The following is a 25,905-nucleotide window of genomic DNA, read 5'->3' as shown; positions in this document are numbered from 1 at the left end:
GACTAATTGTTTAAAGTTTTTAACATTGTTGGGGAAGATGTATTATTATTTGGAACTATAGAATAAAACTGTAGGAGTATAAAAATTGATGGAATATATTACATTATATAAAAATATTTCATTAACAAACAATTAGGTAATATTCTTATCAAATTTTGTATGTGAATTGGCATTATCTCTTACAATGCACAGAAGTTAATAATTGTATTTGTAAGTTTGGGAGTGTGACTCCAGTACACATGCAATACCACCTACAAATAAAAAAATTGGAACACTATTTCTAAGAGTATTTTATTACTTAATATACAAACATTAGTTCACGTCTTCCAAGAATATTTCATTTCTAATACTGAATTTTTACAATACCTTCATCCATAAAACATGCATTTCATACAAAATAAATTATAAACTTAAAGAAAATATGTTGTGATGAGACTTTGGGAATGGCGCGTACCTATTCAGTACAGTCAGACTTATAATATAACTAGAGATTCAATTATTTTTTGTGCAATATAAAATCCCAGGTGTCCTTCCAGCGCAGATTCATGAGCTCGGTCTCCGTCAGATCAACGTTCCCGTAGTTGAGGACGCTGAACTTCTTGAACGTGATCACCACGTACGCGAGCCACACGGCAACGCACACCACGAACAAGTTGACCAGCGGCCGCCTTCGCTCTAGTAGTCTCAGCCTGTAGTACACGTGTTCGATCACGTACGCCAGGAGGAGGATCTTGAACGTGTAAGCGGGGAGGTAGTGGTGGAGGAACAGGGTGCGGTCAACAAAGAAGTATGGTAAGTAGTGCAGCCAGTAGCCGAGGAAGAGTACTCGGCCGGCCGCGAGGAAGCGCTCGGCGGCGCGCTCGGGCAGGTCGGGGCACGCGCGCCGCCCGCGCAGCGCCCGCCAGCACAGCAGCCCCGAGTACACGAGAACTGACAGCGAGCCCGCATACCACGTCACTAGGTTGCCGATCAGGTGGATTTGGGCCTGAAAACGATTCATGTATTGACCATTTTTTTTATTTTATTTTATTTTATTTGGAGATCCAACAGCTATGACATTAACATATAAATTTTAGTAGATACAGGAAGCCAATTATAGGAACTCACAGGTAGTAACATAACCGTTTATCGTAATATCGTAACCATATACATATATATAAATAAATCGCATAGTTAAGCTTCTGTCTCTCCATAATTGAAGCTCCCTCTCAGAATATTATGCTTTACTTTCAGTTAGTGGCATAAATGTACTACCGTCAAGTTCAATTGGGGACAGGGAATTCGTTCACTGCTGCTGCTGCTGACAGCAGTGTATTTTTTCAACTAGCTAGATTAGTTCACAGTAAAATAAAATTGCCTAAGTTGCCCTTGCCCTTGGGTAATGAGGGCCTGTGCTTACGGCTTCTCGGGCTAGGGCCCTATATTTACACCATTGCATTCAGTGTCGCTCTTTCGTCTATATATACCGATCGTTCATACCAGGGATGTTGCGAATATCCGCATCCGCATAAAATCGATGCGGATTTAATGCGGATGCGGATGTGGAACAGATCGGTACAGGAACGTCTTAGCATCGGCGTAAGTGCTAGACTGCTAGGTAATTTAGTCGTTAACCAAAAAAACCTATTAGAAATGAGCAGTCAAGCGCGAGTGGGACTTAATGTACGGAACCCTTGGAACGCGAGTCCGACTCGCACTTGGCCGGTATTTTGAAATAAAAATTACTAAAATGTAATAACTGACGTTTTTTATGGTACTATCTTGAAATCCGCTTCCGCGGACGTGAGCCTTTAAAAATCCGCATCCGCGGATGTCAAATAATCGGCATCCGCAACATCCCTGGTTCATACCATTCGTAGTAGTAGTAGTAAAATACTTTATTGTACAAAAAGAAACATAAAACATGAAAGAACACACATCATTAGTACAAAGGCGAACTTATCCCTTTCAGGGATCTCTTCCAGTTAACCCTTGAGCAATTGAGGGAGAATTGGAGAACGGTAGACATAAAAGCTGTACTAATCGGCATAAAGATAAAAGATTTAATATCCTACAAGATAGTAGGTTAGGTAGTTTTAGTATATATGTATTATATCATATAGAATGTATTATATGTATTATATATTTCAAATATATATAGCTGTTTACATATTTGTTATATTTCATATCCCATACTTTGTATATACTTATAGTAGGATATAGGTTTGACCATTTGTCTCAAATGTCCCAATCGTTCATCCATTCGAGAAACCATGAAGAAGTGGTAACTCACGTTGGAGTCCGGCGAGAGCCAGTAGGCGATGGAGCGCTGCAGGAGCGGCCAGTCGGCGGGCTCGCTGGCGAACATGTGTCCGGCGGGCGCGTCGGCCGAGTGCGCCGCCATCTTGAATTGCAGCTCGACGAACTTCTCCCAGAACGTGAGCTGCGTGTTCCCCGGCGGGATCATCTCGGCGGTAACCAGCTCCCGCTCGCGCTCCTTTCTGTCTTCAGCTAAACGGAATAACGAATATTTATCAGTATGGAATCATGCCCGGTTCACATTACTCCAGCAATCCAGCAGGCTAACCCAGTCCAGTGCTGGACTGGATCATATCGTTTACATTATTCCAACACTGGACTGGATTAGCCCGCTGGATTACTGGACTGGAGTAATGTGAACCGGGCATATTCCAGTCTTCTCACTGTTCAACGTTCCAGCCAGCACTGGATTGCAACTGGAATGGCTGTCTACACTATTCCAGTGGCGCTGGATTGGGTGAGCTGGAATGAAAAAGTAGACGGTCTCTCCAGTCACTGGACTGGAATGCTCACTGGAATGAGTACATTCCAGTGTCAGTTCACATTATTCCAGTACCATTCCAGCACTGGATTGGATTGCTGGACTGGAATGCTACTGGAATAATGTGAACCGGGCATCAGTCAGATTAACATTACAGACCGAGAGATTGATGACAGTAATGAGAACAAAAATATTTATGAAAGAAAAAATAGCTTTTAAGTAAGATACAAATAAGGTATACTTCTACAGCATAAGCATATAGTAGTTTTTAGTTTTAGTAGTAGTTTTCGTCGGGTAGTTGCACAAATCTCTGTTTTGTCATTTTGCTGCGACATCAGTTAGCCGCGACCATGACCAGTGAAACCTGTGTCGAAACGTCGATAAATAAAGGTATGTGAATAAATTTCGCGTTAAACCCGTCTATAAATGTGAGTTAATATGTGTTCGAAACGCGAAAGTTTTAAATATTACATATATAGTGGTACACACTTACCTTTAGTATAGCGATGCTCCTCAACGTTCCATACAGTGTCCTGATGCGTGAGCACCTTGTCAGCGACGACCTGAAATAGACGGATGGATGAAATCTCTTAGCTTAAAGCTAAAGCTTGGGATTAGTAAGTTGCCGCAGTTGTATTCGTTTGTTACGTTAAGTTCGATGCGAGAAGTATAGTATATTTTTTAAAATTTTAATTATTTTTATGTGCTTAATTTATTAATTTTAACTGTTTTTAATTTAATTTTTTTTATTTTAATTTTTAATTGTATTTTAACATTTATTTGTATTATTGTGATGTGTGATTATTATTGTTTTTGTAATTTTATTTAATATTATCATGTACTTATGGATCATATAGTTATCTGAAATAAATGTATTTTGATTTGATTAGCTTTATGCAGTCCTAAGTTCGGACCTCCTGTCCACCCATCTATGGACGTGATCGACTAGCGTACGAATTGATTACATTTCGCTCGGCCAGTATGTCGGCATTACCATAGAGAAATAAAGACAAGAGTGCTCACTCCATACATCAGTTCAGACTATTAATTTCAGTCGAGTAGCGGAACTATCAGTACTGCTACTTGACAATAGATGTAGCACCGACCGGAAAGTCTTATCTCAACAGCATAAGACTTTCCGGTCGGTGGCTACATCTATTGTCAAGTAGCAGTACTGATAGTTCCGCTACTTGATGCTAGATGCTAATAGTCTTTTTGGTACTAAAACTGATGTATGGAGTGAGCACTCTATGTATTTTTTTCTCTATGGCATTACCTCGTGCTGGTGGAAGCCCCAGGCGGGCAGCTGGCGGCCGCTGAAGCGCAGCGCGGCGCCCGAGCGCTCGTGCACGAGCCGCACGAGCGAGCGGATGCTGTCCCACGTGGCCTCCTCGCTGGCTCGGTTGATGATCTCCACGCGCCAGAGGTTCTGCGCCGGCATCGACACGTTGTAGTCGATGTAGCACGACACCTCCTGCGATGTTGTTTAGGCACAGAATAAGTAGTATTATCATACAGAACGGACACGCACCGCCCCGCCCCGACTAGGGTTACCAGATGACAGGAATTTTCCTGACATGTCAGGAATTTTGTCAGGAATGGGAACGGAAAACGAAAATGTCAGGAATTTTTTGAATTAGACTTTATTATAAAGTACCTTTTTATTTACTTAAATTAATCAAAAATATTTTTTAAAAAGTAATAAATGAGATCCACTCAGCTTATCAATAACTTCATGATTATTAATTAACAAATCTTTAATCAAGCATAGATATACATGACGCGCTAACGGCTAGAGACCCCCCCCCCCCCCCCGTCGTCGTGAAGCCCCGACTAGCATTACCTCGCCCCGCAACCATCCCGCGCGACATGAATCTGGCGGACTTCTGGCGTGCTCTCAGTAAGCGACTTACCCACACATACACAATGACGCGTGTACAGACGTGCCGTGCACACATATAAACGCAAATAATTTTTGATGTCTGGCGTGTCCGTGGTTTAGGTAACTAAACCTCGTACTTAATAATTTTCAAGTTTAAAGATCAAGTTCAGTGGTTAGCATTTAGATAATAGACTTCCACAATCCGTGACTTCCATATCATAGTTAAGTACTGTCATGCGGCTGCGGTTGTGTGAAATCGAATAACGATTGAGACGCACTCGTATAGTGTGTATCTAGACTTGAGGGTTTATGTATGTTTAAGTATGGATTCATGCGACCGCGTATCACCGTGTCAGGCGAAACCGCGATTAAATAAGGATTGAAGGAAAGCACGAAGGTACCTACCATGTACCTACACAATATACCTACGACAACCAACTGTTGGACCATTGGAATACTTTTTGTTTTTTAAAACTAAAACTATCAGCTAGGGCTTTCACATCAAGACTATAAAGTAAAATAAACAATTTATTTTCATCATTATCATCATAACATAACAAAAAAGGCCAGTGGAGTTCATTTATGTCCTTTATCTAAATAGTTGTAGGTACACTGACCTGTGACTGCGGCGACGCGGCCGCAGCGACGTCGTGCGAGTTGAGCGCGCGACTAGTGATGCCGTGCAGGAGCTGCACCACGTCTCCGTGCCGTACGGCGTCCGGCGGACGCGCCACGGCCAGCGACGCCACGTCGGGCCGCTTCACGATCCACCAGTTGTTCACGTCCTTGAAGCTGTAGCACGTCACTTGCTGCTGGTGCGACGAGCCGCGCCCGTCCGCGTACCGCACCGGGTACACGTGCGCGTGCGAGTGCAGCCAACACGTGCGACCGTGAGTGTGCCTGCAGAGTAAACTTGTGCTTAAAGCCGCGTCTCCATTACGCGCGGCAGCCGCGCGAGCAATGTTCGACCGCGGCAAACCTGTATTTTGGCTCGCGAGCAAATTTAGCTACCATCTTTACAAAAAAAAGTTCTGAGTCCCTAAACTACTTCAGGAGGTTAGAGCGCCAGTGGCCTAGACAAGAAAAATACTTGTAACATTTTTATGAGCAACATTAACATAAATGGCATGGATTACCTTAGTGTGATCTGTGAGCCGTGCGCTACGTGCACCGGTTGTCCACGCGTGATACTAGCAAGCCCACCTTGCAGCGACGCCTGTAAGTCAAATTACGATAAAAATTTTGCTTATGAAGGATACTACAGGAAAATCTCAAGGTATAAAGTATTAGGTTACCTGAAACGCGCTCGTCATCACACTGTCATGCGGCCCCGCGCGCGGCAGCATTGCCAAGTGCGCGTAGAACACGCCCACGTAGACCGCCAGCGGCAGTGCCACCAGTACCAGCAGGCGCCAGAGGGCAGAGAACAATAGTCGCAGGGTGGAGTCCGTCTCGCCGATCCGTTGCCAGATCTGGCGGCCCACTATGAACACTGCCAGGTAGTATGTGTAGAGGCCGGAGTATTTAACGCTAAAAAAGGGTTACGGTAATTTAAATGATTTTGATTCTCTTTACATACTTTACAATTTTACATAATGGGATGGGTAGATTGGCTGACCAGAATATTTTTTATTTTACATTTTACTTACGAAAAACAACAGCCAAGTGAAACTGCACTGATGCACAGCCAAATTACTGAAGAGGCACCATTGTTTTTTGTACTTTTTATAGCACAGAGAACTCCACATAGTCCAAATAACATCTGAATGCACTCCAGCAACATAAATCTTGACTGGGCTAGGAAACAATTCTCTGTAACAAAAATTTATATATAACAACAGTCAGACCTTTAATGTTTGAAATAGTAACCGATCTAAAAATACTTACCAAATAAAATTAACACAGCAGCTAAGATAGCTGTCCATTGATATGTACACATTTCAAGCATCAACTGATAAGACACAGCAACTAGTAAACTGCCCGCCACTGCAGGCACCAGTCTTAAAGCTCCTATGGGCACATCATCTGCATATGGTGAGCCAATGCGGTCAAAGGTGAAGTTGCCATCATAGCCAGCAGCTTTGCCCGCCAGGTACAACAGCTGCTTGCCCAGTGGCGGGTGGGCATCAAAGAAAAATATGCCTTTGGTGTACAAAGACACATATCTTCCATAATGTAGTTCATCAAATCTGTAAACGTAAAAACAAAAGATTATATATTTCTAAACTAAAGATATACAGTAACTATGTTTTAAGTATCTTTCAGTGTATCTATAGTATGCTTTTAAGTAATTTTTTATTATTATATTAACAATTTGGCTGCTAATAACCCACTAGGTAGAGGTCCATATCATTTAGGATTTTACAGAAGTGTTTGTAAGAAAATATAATTTGTTAAAAGCTACATGATGGATATTTTAATAACTTTTAATCAAACTTACACAATATATCTTGGTTCCTGCAGATTGTACAAGCGAGTGCATAGTGCTATAACTAGCAATGTCAAGCACACCAGATCTATCTTGATATGTAGGTAACAACTAGAGGGTGAACTTTCTGCATCCTTCATAAGTATGTTGTTGGTTTGTTCATGAGAAAGCGGTTCAGGTTCTGATTCTGCAGGAGCTCCATCTCCCTAAACCATGAATAATAAATTTAGTTTATAATATAAGTAACGATTTAAAAAAAGGTAAACTGTGTTAAAAAGGGAAAATTGTTTCATAGAAACTAAATCTGCGGCGGTTTCAATTAATGTATTTAAATATATTAATAGTTTAAAAAAGTTGATTTGTACCAGGTACCTGTTATGTATAGATAGGCTCCCTTTACTTGGTTATGGCTAATAAATATGTTGGTATGTAGAGGGTGTATATGCAATCGACACTGGCTTGACACATTTAATTTGAATACAGAAGCTCAAGTTTGAATGATGTTTAATTCAAACTTGAGAATGTCAATTACTCTACTTCCAAACGCCGTCATGTAATGTTGTGTTTATAAAGTTTATAAATTAAATAATAAATAATGTATTGACAAACTAAAGTGCCTTCCAGTATTTATAATAAACCTCCAAAGACCTCCTGCAACCAATTAAGAGGTTATGGAGCCCACAAGATAAAGTAAAATAAGTAATTTTAGTGTTTCAGGAAAACGATTCAGCTTTCGTACACAAATATTTCAGAAGATAAGCCTAGCAACGGAGTTGTTTACAAAATAAGGCTAGCAACCAGACTGACGTTTCAGTAAACCGTACGTAATTTTAAATGATGGAGAATTCGGACTGCCTAAATAAATTGAATTTAAATTCCTCCTATCCTACGTGGCGTAAATTAGCAAAATTATTTCTGGACGCCAAAGGAGTTGGAGAAGACAGCGAAGATAAAGGTAAAGCCGCAAAGGCTAAATATTTTATTTTAAAATCAATAGATGAGAATATCTTACATTATGTTATTAATTGCTCAACTACAAAGGATATCTTCGATAAGTTAGATGTTGTCTTTAATTACAAAGTGGAAAAAGACAGCCACCTAAAGGTAATTGAATTCTACAACTATAAATTCAGCGGAGATATACTTCAGGATATTAGCAAACTTCAAAATATGTGTTTCGAACTACAGTCTACCACAAATAAAATAAATGATGACATGCTTATACAAAAGATTTTAACAATCTTACCAGCTAATTTAAATTTCTTTAGAACTGTATGGGAGGTAACTCCAAAATCTGATCAAACCATACATACTCTCATTGAACGTATTCAAAAAGAACTTAAGCTATTTGATAGTAGTCCCTCAGAAATACATCCACAAACAGAAGAGGCCATGAAAAGTAATGAAAAGAAGTGTTTTAACTGTAATCAGCCAGGTCATATTGCGAGATTCTGCTTTAATAAAAAGTGCACCATTTGCAATAAAAGTGGACACACTTCCAGTGAATGTTTTTCTACAAAAATATGCAGGAAATGTAATAGGAAGGGACACATTGAAAGGTTTTGCCGTACGTTCAGCCTGGTGAGTGAACAAATAAAACACACGACTAGTACTAGAGCTATAATTGATTCAGGTGCTTCTTCCCACATGTTTTACAATAATGATATCATAAATTCCACAGAAAATATAAATGTAGATATAAGATGTGCCAATGCAGAGAACCTCGTCGCTCAAGCAATAGGTACAGTCAACACAAATGGTTTTGAACTGGAAGATGTACTATATGTTCCTGCAATTTCTAGAAACCTGATATCTGTAAGTTCAATCACTGATCACGGTGCATCTGTACTCTTCGCTGGAAATAAGGTATCTGTAAAGAAACATAATAATATTATTCTTACTGGTTATAAAACTAGAAACGGTCTCTATGAAACAGAATTTTCTGCAAATATCGTTCGAGAGGTATTGTTCTCCGAGAATGTCGATATCTGGCATCGCCGGCTCGGTCACGTATCGGATGTGCCGCGTCTAGCTAAATTGGTAAACGGTATTAAAATTGGGGGGGCAAATCAAGAACATTTTTGCGAAATATGTGTCAAAGCGAAAATGACTAGAAAACCTTTCAAAAACAATAGAATTCAAGCTAAATTCCCTTTGGAAATAATTCATACGGATGTTTGCGGTCCAATAGAAACTCCCACTTGGGATAACAAAAAATATTTTATTACTTTCCTAGATGACTTTACACATTTTTGTGTCGTTTATTTAATTACTTTTAAAAGTGAAGCCTTTGACAAAATAAAACAGTTTGTGACTTTAGCGGAAAATCATTTCAATTCAAAAGTGAAAAAAATAAGATGCGATAATGGACGCGAATACTCGAACAATAATCTAATGTCTTGGTGCAACTCTAAAGGAATAATTCTAGATCTAACAATACCCTACACGCCGCAACTGAATGGAAAAGCGGAGAGACTGAATAGAACCCTGTTAGAAAGAACTAGAGCATTAATATTCGATGGCCGTGTTCCAAACTATCTATGGGGCGAAGCACTTACAACTGCCAGCTTCCTAATAAATAGAAGCCCCACCGAAGGTAAAGACAAAACTCCAGCTGAGATGTGGTTTGGCTTCAAACCAAATGTATCGCATATAAGAAGATTTGGTTCAACAGCCTATTATAAAATAAACTCAGGTGTACGAAAGTTAGAAGTTAGATGTAATAAAGGAATTCTGATTGGCTATATCAGAAATGGTTACAAAATATGGGTGGATGAAACGAAAACAATTGTAAGAGCCAGGGATGTAAGAACAAGTGAAGACGAAACAAATGAAGGTGAAACAATTGAAGGTGAAACAATTGAAGGTGGAACAATTGAAGGTGGAACAAATGAAGATGAAACAAATGAAGTAGAAACAAATGAATTCGAAACAAATGGCAATGAAACAAATAACAATGAAACAAATGAAGTTGAAATAAATGAAAGTGAAACAAACCGAGAAGTAGAAGAAGAAGAAAGTAATGAAGAATACTATGATGGAAATGAAGAACCTGTTGATACTGAACTAGTTGAAAATCGAGTTGAAAGTAATCGTAATCGAAATAATGATAGTGATAATAATGAAAATAGAAGAGTTCAGCCTGCCAGAGAACGTAGACTACCCGATAGATATAAAGATTATTTAATGAATTATGACACTGAAGCATCGATGTTGACCTACGAGGAGGCAATAGAATCAAAAGAAAAGGACAAATGGAAACAAGCTATAGAAGAAGAAATTAAATCACTTGAAGAAAATAAGACGTGGTCATTTGTGGATGAACAAGAAGCAAAAGGAAGGAAATTAGTTACTAGCAAGTGGATTTTTACTGTCAAGTCTGATGGTAGGTATAAAGCCAGACTAGTTGCAAGGGGCTTTCAACAAAAGTACAAAATAGATTATGATGAGACATATAGTCCGGTAGTCAATACTACTTCTTTAAGAATTCTATTATCAATTGCGGCAGCGAAAGGTCTAAAGATGAAGCAGTTTGATGTGAAAACGGCCTTTTTACATGGAGACTTGAAGGAATGTATATATATGAAGGTGCCTAAAGGCTACAATGACAAAGAAGGCAAAGTATGCAAACTAAACAAGAGCTTGTATGGTTTAAAACAAGCTCCACTAATGTGGAATATCAAGTTTACAGAGTTCTTAACAAAGATGGGTTTTAAACAAATGAAACTTGATCAATGCATCTTTGTCATGGAAGGTGAAAGGAAAATTATCCTTGCAGTATATGTCGATGACGGATTAGTACTCGGAGAAAGAGAAGAAGATCTATTGCATATAATAGATACAATTCAAAAATCCTTCGAACTAAGAATTTTAGATGAAGTAACTAATTATATAGGTTTGGATATAAAGCAAGATAAGAAGGGGATTAAAATTTTTCAGAAGACATATAGTGAGAAAATCATTAAAAAATTTAATCTTGAAAATGCAAAAGAATGTAAATGCCCAACAATTATGATAGAAGAACATCCATCTGTTAAAGTTGATACAAAGTCTCATGAGCTTTACCGCGAGATGATAGGGTCATTGTTATATCTCTCGAATAAAACGCGACCAGACATTAGTTTTCACGTAGGTTATTGTTCGAGGCATCAAAATTCTCCAAATTTAAATGATTTAAACAATGCTAAAACAATTTTGCGATTCCTTAAAGGTTCAGCAGAAAAAGGGATTCACTTTAGTAAAGATGATAAAGTTCTCAGGGGTTATTGTGATTCGGATTTTGCGGGAGATCCAGACACTAGACGCAGCACTTCTGGTTTTGTGATTTGGCTGAATGGTGGACCAGTGGCATGGAGCTCAAGAAAACAATCAGTAGTCGCATTAAGCAGTACAGAAGCAGAATTTATAGCAGCAGCAGAATGTTGTAAGGAACTACTGTTCGTAAGGGATCTGATCTATGAGATAACCAAAGAAAAACTCGAAGTTGAGATGAGAGTGGATAATCAGTCTGCGATTTGGCTTATGAAGAAAGGAATCATGGGAAAAAGAAGCAAACATATAGACGTAAAATACTATTATCTAAAGGAGAAAATCGACGAGAATCAGATTACAGTAAAATACTGTCCAACTGGATCACAGCTGGCTGATATACTAACGAAAAGTTTACCAGCTGTAAAATTTGAAAAATGTCAACGAAGATTAGTGTTTTAGTGATAATGTGAGCTATTGAGTGTAGACAATGTAGTATAAGTGCGGGCTAAAGTGAACGTTAATAATTATTTCGAATAAATGTCGGGGTTTTTCTTTTATATAATATCGTAGTATGTAAGTTTTTTATAGGGTGTGTAAACTTTTATATTATAATACAGAAATATATACTTATTGAAAGAAAACTTGAGGATCAAGGATTCTAGAAACAAAGTGTATTCAAAATTGAGGGGGTGCTTAATAATGATTCACTTAAGGGGGTGTAAGTGTAGAAAGTGTAACTGAATCATTATTTAACCTCATCCACCAAAAAAGAAGAAGAGTAACATTCCCTTTAATAGGTACATTTTACATCGTTTCTGATAAATATCCTTGAGTTTTTTGTTTCTAAGTCTGTATTTTAATATTTTATAATTGGTATTAGAATTGTTATTAGGTATAGATTATTAGTGATGTTGAAGAGTTGAGTCGGTGAATAAAGGTTTTATTTTATATAATATGATTAGTATGGAAGAATCGAGTGGGAGTATAAAGGAAATATAGAAGAGGATTATTGTTGATGAGTCGAGCAGGAGAATAAAGGATTTATTAAAGAGTGGAAGAATAAAACTTTTATTATAGATAATTTGTGGTGACGTATCGAGTGGAGGAATATTTGAGTACTTATCTTGTTGAATGAGAATTTACTGTAATGTATTTGTTGAATGGGGATTACATGTATGTAATATGTGGGAAATATACAGGGTGATGTAATATGTTGGAAATATACAGGGTGATGTAATATGAGGGAAATATACAGGATGTGTTATGTTTTTTCTGGTTATTGTACTTATATGAAATTATTTATTGGAATATTGTCTTAACTAAAGAATAGCGCTGTAAATTAATGCTTCAAGCAGAGTCGATTGAGGGGGTGTGTTGGTATGTAGAGGGTGTATATGCAATCGACACTGGCTTGACACATTTAATTTGAATACAGAAGCTCAAGTTTGAATGATGTTTAATTCAAACTTGAGAATGTCAATTACTCTACTTCCAAACGCCGTCATGTAATGTTGTGTTTATAAAGTTTATAAATTAAATAATAAATAATGTATTGACAAACTAAAGTGCCTTCCAGTATTTATAATAAAGCTCCAAAGACCTCCTGCAACCAATTAAGAAAATACATTCTATAGAGTGCTAATTACACCATAACAGTAAGATAGAGACAAATTACTACTTACAACTTCCCTTTCTTTTATGGTATTCTCTGTGTAACATTCTTCCGAAAGTTCGCTGACCTCGTTCGACTTCTTTTCGCCCTTACGTTTCCTTATATTACTCATATTATATTATTCTGAAAGAAAAACTGTTCAGAAATGAATACTAGTATTCTTCAAATGGTATGCATGTTGAGTTATTAAGTATTTCGTATTATTTATTAATTTGCTGGCAAAACAACGGTACATTTCGTCAAACTTTCGAAGTTGCAGTTTGACATTGACATAAAGGAAGAGTATTTTCCTAGGATTAAAAAAATATATATTTGTACCTGCTTAAGGTACTACGACACGCACGAACTGAACCACGCACTATGTTTTATAAAACTTGATCCTGTATCCTAGAAATTTAAGAGGTTTGTCAAATATGTGAACGCACCGTAATTGACTGGCAACATTCATTCAAATGTCAGTGTCAACATCAATTCGCGGTCAAATTTGCGACAATTTTCAACTATTATCACATTTACACAATAAATATTAAAGTGAAACATAAAATATTGCTAGAGAAAGCATATGTTTCAAGCTCCAAGATTCTGTTATTATGGATGGCTCTGTAACATGCCCAGTATGCAATCGAGAATTCAAAAAGGACCAAATAGAAGATCATGTTAACAAATGTTTGTTTCTCAACACACAGCCTGAGAAAAATGCCGCAAAAAGAATGGGTTCGTTTTTTAACAGCATATCTCCCAAAGAAAAGCGACTGAAGACTGAGAACAATATAAACAACAATGCACCAAAATATATGGAGGTAAGTTTAAAATAATGTACTTAGCTTAGAGTTATATTTCTACAAGCCCCTTAACAACTTTCCGGTTATTTCCAGCCTCAGCCTTCAAATTTAACTCTTAACAGCAATGGTAAGGAAGAAATTACGGGCAAGAGTGTCCCATTAGCCGAGCAAATGAGGCCTCTAAGTTTAGATGATATTGTTGGGCACAAGGAGTCATTTGGTGCTGGCACTATGCTGCGATCAATGTTAGAACAAAACAAAATACCTAATATGATTTTATGGGGACCACCTGGCTGTGGTAAGGTAAATATCTTAACATATCTTATTATTCATATTTATTTTGTTGATGTAAACTAATCATAGACACAGTTATCTGTAAAGTATGTGTACTTATTAAAATGTATTTGTAATAATTTTTATTTTAGACATCAATGGCTAATGTGATTGCCCAAATCTGCAAAAAACAGAAGAATTTGCGCTTTGTGAAGATGTCTGCTACAATGTCTGGTATCAATGATGTCAAAGAAGTGGTAAAAGTTGCCAAAAACGAAGCTCAGTTTAAGAGACAAACTGTTCTATTCATGGATGAAATTCACAGGTACCTAACAAACATTTTAAACATAACAAATGTTGTGCCAAAGTTGATTGTGGGAATTCTAATAAGATCCTAATAGAATTGATATTTTGTAAATTTTGTAGTATTCTTCTCCTCTGTGTAGGGATCATAGATATTTTATATTGATTTCTAGTCTAAAACTTGTTCCACTGGTGACTAGTAACTAATAGTTGTAGTTGTTATTTAGGTATTCTTGCCTCTGCCTGAACCAACGATTGAGATTACACCCTTGTAACTCAGCCCTAAATTGGTGAATTCTTTGTCCAGTAGCGCCGTCTATCGCGTGTTTAAGTTAACCACAGAACGCGCGACGCCAGCGCCGGCTGCTTGCTCTTCAGTATCTCAGCCAGGTAGCACGTGCATTAAAGTGGAAAAAAGTGAAGCAAGAAAGATCGAGAAATTTCTATCTTTGGTAAGTCAGATTGATAGTTGTTGGGACATTCCGCTCGGTGCCCATGGCCCAGCGACGAGACGCAGTGACCTCAAATAGGCACCGTCAGATATTAAGTGTACATGTGGATACATGTCGACGGTCGTCCCGTGAGACGACATGCCTCATGCCATCGCCCCGTGAGTCGATGGCATAGTCCCTTAATTCGATATGGCGTCGTCCCGTGAGACGACAGGGCGTCGGCCCGTGAGACGACGGCGTCGTCCCGTGAGACGACAGGGTGTCGTCCCGTGAGACGACAGAGCGTCGTCCCGTGAGGCGACACGGCGTCGTCCCGTGAGACGACAGGGTGTCGTCCCGTGAGACGACAGAGCGTCGTCCCGTGAGGCGACACGGCGTCGTCCCGTGAGACGACATGGCGTCGTCCCGTGAGACGACACGGCGTCGTCCCGTGAGACGACGGCGTCGTCCCGTGAGACGACGGCGTCGTCCCGTGAGACGACAGCGTCGTCCCGTGAGGCGACAGAGCGTCGTCCCGTGACGCGACACGGCGTCGTCCCGTGAGACGACAAGGCGTCTTCCCATAACATTGGTTCAGACAGACTGCAGGCATAAAAATGGTAGTTTACCTAGACGACTTCCTCTTGAGTCATCCGGACCCAGTCACGCTGCAAAACCAATCGCGGTTTGTAGTTCAAAAACTAGAAGAAGGCCAGACGTTGCCTCCGAAGAGGCAGATATTACCTCGGAACCCTGTCAATTCGGAAGCAGCGAAGTCGAGGTGGAATCAGTTTGCGATGATGAACCCAATGAGGTCATCGAAGATGAAATTAGGAAAACTGAGCAGCGCTTGAAGGAACTTCAGTCAGCTAAGGCCAACGGTTTTTCACCTACAAGACGACACTTGTCGGAAGCTATGACTTTTAACTTCAAGCCCCATACGACAGAATCGGAGGCAAGACTGTCGAAAGCGGACCCAGTGCTGGCGCAGCAAGGAAAGGACTGTCAAAGACTAGAGACCGACGGCTGGACGAATATAAAATTTATGGACGTCCAAAAGAAGTTCCAAGCTACACCGGTGTTCTCGTCACTAAAAGTCAACAACCAATTTGCAGGAATTACGCCGAACTGGACTTCACTACAAATACTAGAGAAGGCCGATCTAGCCCTTGGAGCAGTTACCAATGGTCTTTTACAACAAAGGAAAATTTTTGATGAGCTGTGCGATAAACTGCCAGTCAAGCTTAAACAGAAAGTTGGTGAAGAATTTCTTGCCAACAATTCGAAGTTTCGCCAAAGCTCAGATGATCTGCTCCAGTATGTCTGTGGACGAAGGGCTGAAATTATAAGGCAAAGAAGGAACACATATAAAATCAAGAATAAAGTCCTCCACGAAGTACTCCACAGCATACCGCCTTCAGACACGCATTTGTTTAAGGAGCCCGAACTGTCACAAACAGTAAAAGACCTAGGGGGAATACATAAATTCTTTCCGTATAGGAAGGCTTTCAAATCACTCCGGCCTGCCAAAGGCGACAACAGATTTTTTCGAAAAGTCGAGGCCAATAACCGGAGAGTACAGTCTGGAAGAGAATCTTTCAAGCGCAACAACTCCTACAGAAAGTTTTCAACAGTCAATGATAATACGGGGAAAAACTTATCGTACAGATACAGAACCAAGAACAATAGAAATACTGGAGGCCGAAACAAGTGGGCCCCCCCCAAAAAACAATGACTTCAGGGCAGGTCAACTATCAGCTTATCTGAAAATGTGGTCACAAATAGGAGCTCCGTCGGAAATTTTAAAGATAATATCAGGCTACAGAATCCCGTTTCGGAAGAAGCCTCCTTTGGTGGAGTTGTCGAGGCATCAAAAACCCTTTATGATTCGTCCTACCACAGACATGAAAAGGGAAATACAAGATATGCTAGCAAGCGGCGCTATTCGCGAAAGCAGACACAAAAGGGGGTTTCTTTCAACAATGTTCCTGAGGAAAAAGACCGATGGATCAAATCGACCCATTTTCAATTTAAAGACACTAAATCAATACGTTTATGCCCCCAAGTTCAAGCTCTTAAATCATTACCGGGTACCAGCAGTTCTGAATCCGAAAGACTTCATGACAAAAATAGACATCTCGCAAGCATACTATCATGTGCCAATAGTACCAACGCATTGCAGATTCCTATCTCTGGCATTCAACGGAAGAACTTACGAAATGACTTGCCTGCCATTCGGGCTGTCGAGCGCGCCACATGCCTTTTCAAGACTGACGAACTGGTTAGCACATTGGCTCGGCTGGGTAGTAAACAAGAGAAAGTCCCAACTGAAACCAACACGGTGCTTAGAATATTTGGGCATAATCTGGAACACCCTCGAGAACAAAAAGATGCTCTCAGACTCCAAGACCGGGAAAATAAAATCCCTAATCAAAAAACTCGTCATCAGAAAACTCTGGAGCTGGAGAGAAGCAAAGGTTCTTCTAGGAAAACTAAACTTTGCATCGTTCACGGTTCCGTTAGGAAGACTACATTGTCGATGGATGCAGATAGACTCCAACAAACTTCTGAAGTCAATGCGGCACACAAGACGCCCGATATCAGATGCATCCCTGACCGAACTGGATTGGTGGGTAAGAAATATAAAAAGAAGTACAGTCATACACCAATCCAAACCAGATACGTTCATCACCACCGATGCGGCAGATGCCGGATGGGGTGCAATAGCGAACAACCAGAAATTGTGGGGTCGCTGGGACGCAGAACAACAACAATGGCACTGCAACCAGAAAGAACTGTGGGCTCTCTACGAAACTATCAAATGGTTAGGATCATCTCTGAGAGACGTGGTGGCCATATGGCAAACGGACAATCGAACGGCAGCGGCTTATGTAACCAAACAGGGGGGCACAAAATCAAGAAAGCTTTTAGAAACGACAACAGAAATCCTTCGGTTGTGCGACCGTTACAACTGCTCCCTCATAGCTCGCTACATTCCAGGGCCATACAACGGACTGGCAGACAGTCTCTCGAGGTCGAAAAACTTACCAGAGTGGCACCTAAAACCTTCGATAACGAAAGTGGTGTTTCAGATCCTGGGCACTCCGGAAATAGACTTGTTCGCGTCAGTAAGGTCAGCAGTGGTGCCGAACTACGTGTCAGAGGACGCTACGGACATGAGGAGTCGGTTTACGAATGCCTTCAGCCGAAGTTGGCAGTACGAACTGGGTTGGATATTCCCACCTCCGGCACTGATTCCAAGGGTACTCCATCACCTCCAAGAGTCGATAGGTATTTACCTAATGGTAGTTCCGGATTGGCACAAAGCATTTTGGACGCCAGCAATAAAACAACGTGCGATCAAACAGCCATGGAAAATTCCAGATCTCCCTCATCACCTTGTGGATCTCGAGACCAACCTACCACCACCAGGAATAAAGTACCTCAATTTGCAGGTTTGGACAATACGGGCTGGACCGATGAACTCCTCAATTGGGACAATTCGGAGTTAGAGCTGTTACAAGCTTCCTGGAGAAATTCAACCTTAAAGACATACCGCCCAGCATGGCGTAGATGGTGTATGTGGGCATACGAAAACCAAGTAAACGTAGCTGATCCGAGGCCAACTGATCTGGCCCGGTTCCTCTGTCATTTGTGGGAAGTAGTGAAGCTGGCACCTAGTACCATTTTAGTCCATAAGTCGGTAGTAGCTACGTTTACAAACCCTAACAGAAGTACTCTGTTAACTTCACATCCAATTGTGGTTCACACGCTTAAAGGAATCCTATCCAAGAAACCCATAGGTAGGGCTCCTCTTTTGTGGAAATTGGAAGACCTGTTAACCTTTTTGGAGTCATATAATTTCGATGAAGGAAGTTTGTTTGCTGTTTCTCGTCACGCATCAACATTACTACTCCTTGCATCAGGACGAAGAGTGCATGACTTAACGTTACTGAGCATACAACCGGGCCACTTCGAAGAAAAAGGGGACGAGTTAATATTTTGGCCAAAATATGGATCGAAGACTGATAGCTCTACATACAGGCAATCTGGGTGGTGTTTGAGACCTAAGCCAGAATTAAGATTTAATCTAGTTCATTGGGTTAAACAAGTAATAGCCCTGTCGCAAGTACGCCGGAACTCTAAGCAGCTAGAAAACCTTTTTATTACCACGCGAGGTGTTGTGAAAGCCGCATCACGTGCCGTCATAGCTGGGTGGATAAGAACCCTTTTCAAAGAAGCAAGCATATCAGCCACAGCTGGAAGCATCCGAGCTGGTGTTGCTACTGAGAATTGGACTTGCAAGAATATGGATATTGATGAAGTCATGAAGAGGGGAAATTGGCGATCCAAAAACACCTTTTTCAACCATTACTTTCGGGAAATTCAATCAGCCGCGGCAGCTAGTAATAGCATTAATCTAAACATTTGTTTTTCTCCCATTAACTAGCCTAGTAAAGTTTCTAGGTATCTCCTAAATAGTTGAGAGCTGATATATAAGAGTATGAATAAAATCAATCATGCAAGCTGATAGTTACCTCGCTCAGGGTATTTTGGTTAAGTGTTGATCCAATTTAACATTAAGTTACCTACTTAATTGTAGCAAATTTAAGTAGTTCTTTGAGTTCTTAAATAAATATTTTGTTTAAGTGTTGATTCAATACAAGATTATAAATCAAAAACTAATAATACAGGGTATTATATTTTCATTAGGTTACTTAGTTGTAGCAGATTAATAAGTAGCTCTTTGAGCTCTTAAATAAATATTTTGTTTAAGTGTTGATTGAATATAAGATTATAAATCAAAGACTGATACAGGGTATTATATTATCATTAGGTTACTTAATTGTAGCAGATTAATAAGTAGCTCTTTGGGCTCTTAAATAAATATTTTAAGTGTTGATTGAATATAAGATTTTAAATCAAGACTAATAATACAGGGTATTATATTTTCATAAGGTTACTTATTTGTAGCAGATTAATTAAGTAGTTCTTTGAGCTTTTAAATAAACATTTTGATTAAGTGTTGATTCAATAAAAAAATTACAAACCAAAGTCTAATAATGCAGAGCATTAAATTTTCTATAGGTTACTATTTGTAGCAGATTAATTTAGTTATTTCAGTTCTCAAATAAACATTCCATTCGAATCTCATGAAAAATTTCTTTTTGGTCCTTATTTTGTAATCCCATTTTTAAATATATATATCACAGCATTCACAGTACGCCCGGACCAGCGCCGGCAGAGGTTTAAACACGTCTCAATCGTTGGTTCAGGCAGAGGCAAGAATACCTAAATAGAACCGTTTTTCCCCCGAAGGGTAAAAAACGGATATTTAGGTTTCTGCCGAAGCCTGAACCACGCCTAAGGGCCTTGCCGGCTTAAGGTACTGAAGAGCAAGCAGCCGGCGCTGGCGTCGCGCGTTCTGTGGTTAACTTAAACACGCGATAGACGGCGCTACTGGACAAAGAATTCACCAATTTAGGGCTGAGTTACAAGGGTGTAATCTCAATCGTTGGTTCAGGCTTCGGCAGAAACCTAAATATCCGTTTTTTACCCTTCGGGGGAAAAACGGTTCTATTAATCCAGTTTCAGCTAACTGAATATTAATTCACCACATGCATGTTAGCAGCAGGTATGCAGGATTGCCTTTATTGTCTAAGCTAGTGGGTGATATAATATATTTTCTAACAAGCATATTGTCCTAATCCATGTACCTTTGGAATGTGTATGACACAAACACATGGAACTTTTTGCAATTACAATAAAAGTTAAAAAGGTGACACCAAATTGTAAATTGGATTTCAGATTCAACAAGCTTCAGCAAGACAGTTTTCTGCCTCATGTGGAAAATGGAACTATAATGCTCATTGGTGCAACCACTGAGAACCCTTCATTCAGTTTGAACAATGCCCTGCTCAGCCGATGTAAGGTTGTGGTCATGGGAAAACTGACTGTTGAAGACGTGGTGCTGATACTAGAGAGGGCAGTGGACAAAAATAAAGATGCACTTCTAGTGGACACAGAAAGCAACTTTGAATGTCCTTCAGATGGTGATATACCTAGGTAAATAAACTGGCCACTTTATTGTGAGTTAAAAACATTACCCGTGATGTGATTTGATAATAATCATTAAATTGTCGAATGATATCCATTTGTACTGCTTTTTGAACTTAAATGTAAACAACATTACTCAGGCATGACTAAAGTCATGATGATGAAGACACATGATGTTCATACTATGAAATGTCATTTTAGTCTATGGAATAAAAAAATAGACTTTAGATGGCTAATGTCATCTGAGATTCGATCCTACTCATTCACACAGCTACCTTACAAATTTGCTGACCAGACTAGTTAGTAGTTTGGCAAGGGTAGCTTGCCACTGGAGCATTGACAAGGAGTCATACTGTCTCTTTCATGCTAGTAACATCAACATCATCCCAAAAAATGGATGAATATCGTTTTTTATCCTTTCATGCTATATACAAAATTGGTTTGGCAGATTATAGGTTATAGGTTTTCGCGGGCTTGCTTCTCGCAGCTCGACGTCTTAAATTGGGCCTATTTTGCATGATGGATTGTCCGCATTACTCTTGCCAACCCAACTCGACCAAAGAGATTATAAACAACAATAACGTTTGCAGGTGTCTAGTAGAGCGCTCGTCTCTCCGCTGGCTGGCCGAGGTGAGCGACGGCGACGCTCGCGTGGCGCTCGGCGCGCTGGAGCTGGCCCTGGCGGCGCGCGCGCCCGCCGCCACGCGCGTGCTCGAGGCCGGGCCCGCGCTGCTCACGCTTGACGACATTAAGAATGGTATCAAGGTAAATTAGCATTCGTGCCATACTCGAATTGTACATTTTTACGCGGCTTATATCACACTTATGCGTATCTGCAAGTCGCTCCGGTGTGTGAGCGTAATAGAGCTATGCACGTATTTAGCGACCATGTTCTTAATGTCAGTCAGCATCAATAGTAGCGGATGAAACAACGCGCTAAAAGTTTTCCTCATAGATATAAATATCTACAGTACAGTTGTTCAAAAGTATCTGTTAGTTTTACTTCACCGAAAAGCGACTGGAAAATATCAAATGATATTTAGTTCCGAAAAGCTCATTGGTACGAGCCGGGGTTTGAACCCGCGGCTTCCGGATTGAAAGTCGCACGCTCTTACCGCTAGGCCACCAGTGCTCTCTAATCGTTCTACATAGAGAGATGTATTTATGTTTGATAAGCTGTTTGAGTCTGATCCGCTACTTTCGATGCTGACGTATGATGATGCGTACGATATACCACATGTGATTCTTATTCCATCCCCATTGGTATCAACTTTCAATTCCATTATACCAAGTGTTCAACATCCGTTCCTGTGTCCGCAGCGTTCGCACATGGTGTACGACCACCACGGCGAGGAACACTACAACACGATCTCCGCTATACACAAGTCCATCCGCGCGAGCGACGACAACGCCGCACTGTACTGGGTGACCAGGGCTCTGCACGGGGGCGAGGACCCGCTCTATATCGCGAGGAGACTCGTCAGGGTCGCCTGCGAAGATGTCGGTGAGTACACCTACAGGCCACATGGCCACGCGCGACCATGATCTCGGATACAACATTCACACGGGCAATATCAGCGCGGCTTTATGCTGAACGACCGAGCACTCTATGGGCATGTTTTAAAACTTAAATATCGAATTTATTTTACTAGTGTTAAGGTTGAAAATTAAATGTATGAATAATCACGTCAACTACAAATTAAATTATCCACAATAACTCGACAAATCTATACAATAAGCAGGTAATAAGCGCTGTAAGCTTAGAATTTTGAAAAATAATCATGACCATGACATGACATCACCTAAAGTCTATTTTTTTATTCGGTAGACTAAAATGACATTTCATAGTATGAACATCATGTGTCATTTCATACCAGGGATGTTGCGAACATCCGCATCCGCAACCGCGGAACTTCCGCATTATTTTCAACATCCGCATCTGCATCCGCATAAAATCGATGCGGAGCTTATGCGGATGCGGATGTCTAACAAGTCGGTACAGGAACGTCTTAGCGCTAGGTAATTTCGTCATTACCTATAACGAAAACGTCTAGCTAGATCCAGAAAAGTCGGCCAAGTTACTGTTTATTAAATATAAGTAATATAACGCACCTATATTCTTGCTCAAATACTAAACGTGTCGTTTTTTTAAATAAAAAATACTAAAAATGTAATATTTGACGTTTTCTAAGTACCTAATCTTGACATCCGCATCCGCATCCGCGGATGTGAGCCTTTAAATATCCGCATCCGCGGATGTCAAAAAAACTGCATCCGCAACATCCCTGTTTCATACTATGAAATGTCATTTTAGTCTACCGAATAAAAAATATACTTTATGGCTAACTACGGGTTTAACTAAAAGATTAACAAGGATTCTTTGAAGACGAAATCCCATGTAGATCAGGTCTACTGGTCTTCAATGCTCGTTAACTAAGATTACCATGATATAGTAGCACGTTGCCTTTTACAGGTTTGGCTGATCAGAATGCTATAGTGGAAGCCGTGTCGTGCCTGCAGGGTTGCCAGCACGTGGGCATGCCGGAGGCCGACGTGCTGCTGGTGCAGTGCGCGGTGCGGCTGGCGCGGGCGCCCAAGAGCCGGGAGGTGTACGAAGCCATGAAACGTTGCCAACAATCTCTTAGAGATGCTAAAGGGCCGCTGCCACCCATACCTCTACACTTGAGAAATGCGACGACGAAACTTATGAAACAAATAGGTTTGTCTACATTGTGTATTTTGTTATCATAAAGCGAGCTCTCATACTGCATCTAAACTAAACCATGTCCTCATCTTGACAGACCTTTAGATCACACAAGTTCCGAAAAAATAATTATTGCGAACCGGGGTACACATCTACACTACTAATCTATGCCCGCGACCTCCGCATTAGTCTCAAATCTTACCGGGCCACCAACGCCGTATTTACTTTAGGACGTGACAGCACGTCACAATCAGAGTATATGAGAATCTGACGAAACAAGAATCCAGCGAATCGGGAACTAACCTTCATTCCTTAGTGAAAATTTACTTTTCACCTCAGCAGCTCGAACAAGGGTACTTTGCTACAGTGAGACAAAATGAGCAAAATGCGATTTTGCTCACTGTTTTTAAGTAGCAAAGTACCCTTGTTCGAGCTGCTGAGGTGAAAACTTAATTGTTGGTATATCTTAAGAAAACATGAGTGAATAGAGGTAAGTGATGAAGAAGGAATACATTTTTCACCTCAGCAGCTCGAACAAGGGTACTTTGCTACTTAAAAACAGTGAGCAAAATCGCATTTTGCTCACTGAGTGGGACAAAATGAGCAAAATGCGACTTTGCTCACTCAGTGAGCAAAATGCGATTTTGCTCACTGTTTTTAAGTAGCAAAGTACCCTTGTTCGAGCTGCTGAGGTGAAAATTTAATTGTTGGTATATCTTAAGAAAACATGAGTGAATAGAGGTAAGTGATGAAGAAGGAATACATTTTTCGGGTTCTCTAATATGTTCTCACTGCTGAGGTGAAAAATGTTGTGTACTACACTAGATCAAAGTTATTTACATCTCGTGCGCTTTTGAGTCCCTTACTACGCTCAAGATTCTAAATTAGATTCACTCGCTACGCTCGTGAATCTATTATAGAATCTTTCGCTTGCACGGGACTCAAAATAAGCACTCGAAGAAATATCAAACTTTGATCTCTTGTTGTACAAATAACTATTTCGGGTTCTCTAATATGTTCTCACTGCCGAGGTGAAAAGTTTTGTGAACTACACGAGATCAAAGTTATTTACATCTCGTGCGCTTTTGAGTCCCTTACTACGCTCAAGATTCTATATTAGATTCACTCGCTACGCTCGTGAATCTAGTATAGAATCTTTCGCTTGCACGGGACTCAAGCACTCGAAGAAATATCAAACTTTGATCTCTTGTTGTACAAATAACTATTTTTACAGGATACGGGAAAGGATATAATTTACTTCACAAAGACGAATCGGGTCTAACGTATATGCCGGAAGGGATGGAGGATGTGGATTTCTTTCGGGACGACGAGGGCGGGGGTTAGCTTATAAATTGCAACTAAAATAAAAGTTAGTATTCCTAGAGTCAATGTTTTATTTGTGATAATCTCATTTTACATTCGCATGACATGGTAAAAATGTTCTATTTACAAGACACACACAAGTAATATTACAAATTTATCTATAACATTGTACCTTTCGTAACATTGCCGGCTGTTCTGCCACTGTATTCGATCTTAATATAAAAATAAAATACATAGTGTATTTCCCTGATAATTAACTACTGCACATTGTGCATGTTCACGTACGGCAATCACATCTTCAGCAGTGAATAGTTAGCCTTATCACAGGTGACATGTTTACACATCGAGCCGTCAAAATATAAAACAACTCTTTTTATCTTTGACTGTACACATACAGTTGTGTGCAATATAATAATTCATAGCAGTCAATAGGAAAATCAAAATTAGGGGAAAACTTATAACGCATCGGATCAATTATATTGGACCTTTTTTTTGTAAATGTTCTGCATTATTTGACAGTAAAGGTTATAGTTAACTTTGAAACAATGTCAAGTAATGGAGAAGGGTTATAAAAAAGATGCAATATAATTGATCCAAAGTTATAGTTTTCCCCTAATTTTAATTTTTTCTATTAACTGCTATTATATTGCACACAACTGTATGAAGATTATCCTTAACTCCGAATGATGTAATCTATCTATTAACTCTAAAAGCACGTACGCTAAATTACCTATTACATATCATTAAATAGTTACATATTAAGTAAATAGATAGTTTCAATACACCAACCAAAGTACGTAATCTTCATACACAATGCATTGACGTTTTTATCACGCTGATATTTTTGATATACATATCTTTATACTATATAATAGCATTAGTCTTAAATACATTCGCTGTTAAATAATTAAAAGTACGAAAGCATTTAAAACTATTGCTTAATTCAACGGCTTCAACGCATTTTGTTATTATGATAAAAAAATACAAAGTCTCCAACTGCCTTTATTGAATACTCACTAG

The 25,905-nt window shown here is 39.8% G+C and overlaps 2 protein-coding genes across 2 annotated transcripts; one reads left to right on the top strand and one right to left on the bottom strand.

Moving 5' to 3' along the window:
• Nucleotides 1-344: 344 nt before the first annotated feature.
• Nucleotides 345-13,271, bottom strand: LOC134647886 (protein O-mannosyltransferase 1). Its single transcript, XM_063502248.1, has 11 exons — nt 13,023-13,271; nt 7,102-7,295; nt 6,549-6,850; nt 6,311-6,473; nt 5,957-6,191; nt 5,798-5,877; nt 5,279-5,561; nt 4,056-4,253; nt 3,273-3,342; nt 2,273-2,490; nt 345-985 (listed from the first exon to the last, which is right to left on the bottom strand). Exons 1-11 carry the CDS (start codon nt 13,122-13,124, stop codon nt 497-499), a joined length of 2,334 nt encoding a protein of 777 aa, XP_063358318.1. The 5' UTR covers nt 13,125-13,271; the 3' UTR covers nt 345-496.
• A 270-nt stretch (nt 13,272-13,541) lies between these two features.
• LOC134647885 (ATPase WRNIP1-like) lies at nt 13,542-24,946 on the top strand. Its single transcript, XM_063502246.1, has 8 exons — nt 13,542-13,812; nt 13,888-14,097; nt 14,220-14,392; nt 20,610-20,867; nt 21,449-21,623; nt 22,179-22,362; nt 23,332-23,577; nt 24,797-24,946. Exons 1-8 carry the CDS (start codon nt 13,603-13,605, stop codon nt 24,904-24,906), a joined length of 1,566 nt encoding a protein of 521 aa, XP_063358316.1. The 5' UTR covers nt 13,542-13,602; the 3' UTR covers nt 24,907-24,946.
• Nucleotides 24,947-25,905: the final 959 nt, after the last annotated feature.

This window comes from Cydia amplana, chromosome 5 (genome assembly GCF_948474715.1).
Source record: "Cydia amplana chromosome 5, ilCydAmpl1.1, whole genome shotgun sequence".
Classification (NCBI taxonomy): domain Eukaryota; kingdom Metazoa; phylum Arthropoda; class Insecta; order Lepidoptera; family Tortricidae; genus Cydia; species Cydia amplana.
Note: the sequence above shows the minus strand (reverse complement) of the source record. Positions and strands in the feature narration are given on the sequence as shown.

Bases quoted from the DNA above. Each gene is read 5' to 3' on its own strand.
- LOC134647886 (XM_063502248.1), bottom strand. From the start codon at position 13,124: ATGAGTAATATAAGGAAACGTAAGGGCGAAAAGAAGTCGAACGAGGTC. The intron at 3,343-4,055 runs GTAATGCCATAG...CGTCTATTTCAG, and splicing joins GGGGCTTCCACCAGCACGAG to GTCGTCGCTGACAAGGTGCT. The intron at 2,491-3,272 runs GTAAGTGTGTAC...TATTCCGTTTAG, and splicing joins GGAGCATCGCTATACTAAAG to CTGAAGACAGAAAGGAGCGC.
- LOC134647885 (XM_063502246.1), top strand. From the start codon at position 13,603: ATGGATGGCTCTGTAACATGCCCAGTATGCAATCGAGAATTCAAAAAG. The intron at 14,393-20,609 runs GTACCTAACAAA...ATTGGATTTCAG, and splicing joins TTCATGGATGAAATTCACAG to ATTCAACAAGCTTCAGCAAG. The intron at 20,868-21,448 runs GTAAATAAACTG...TAACGTTTGCAG, and splicing joins TCAGATGGTGATATACCTAG to GTGTCTAGTAGAGCGCTCGT.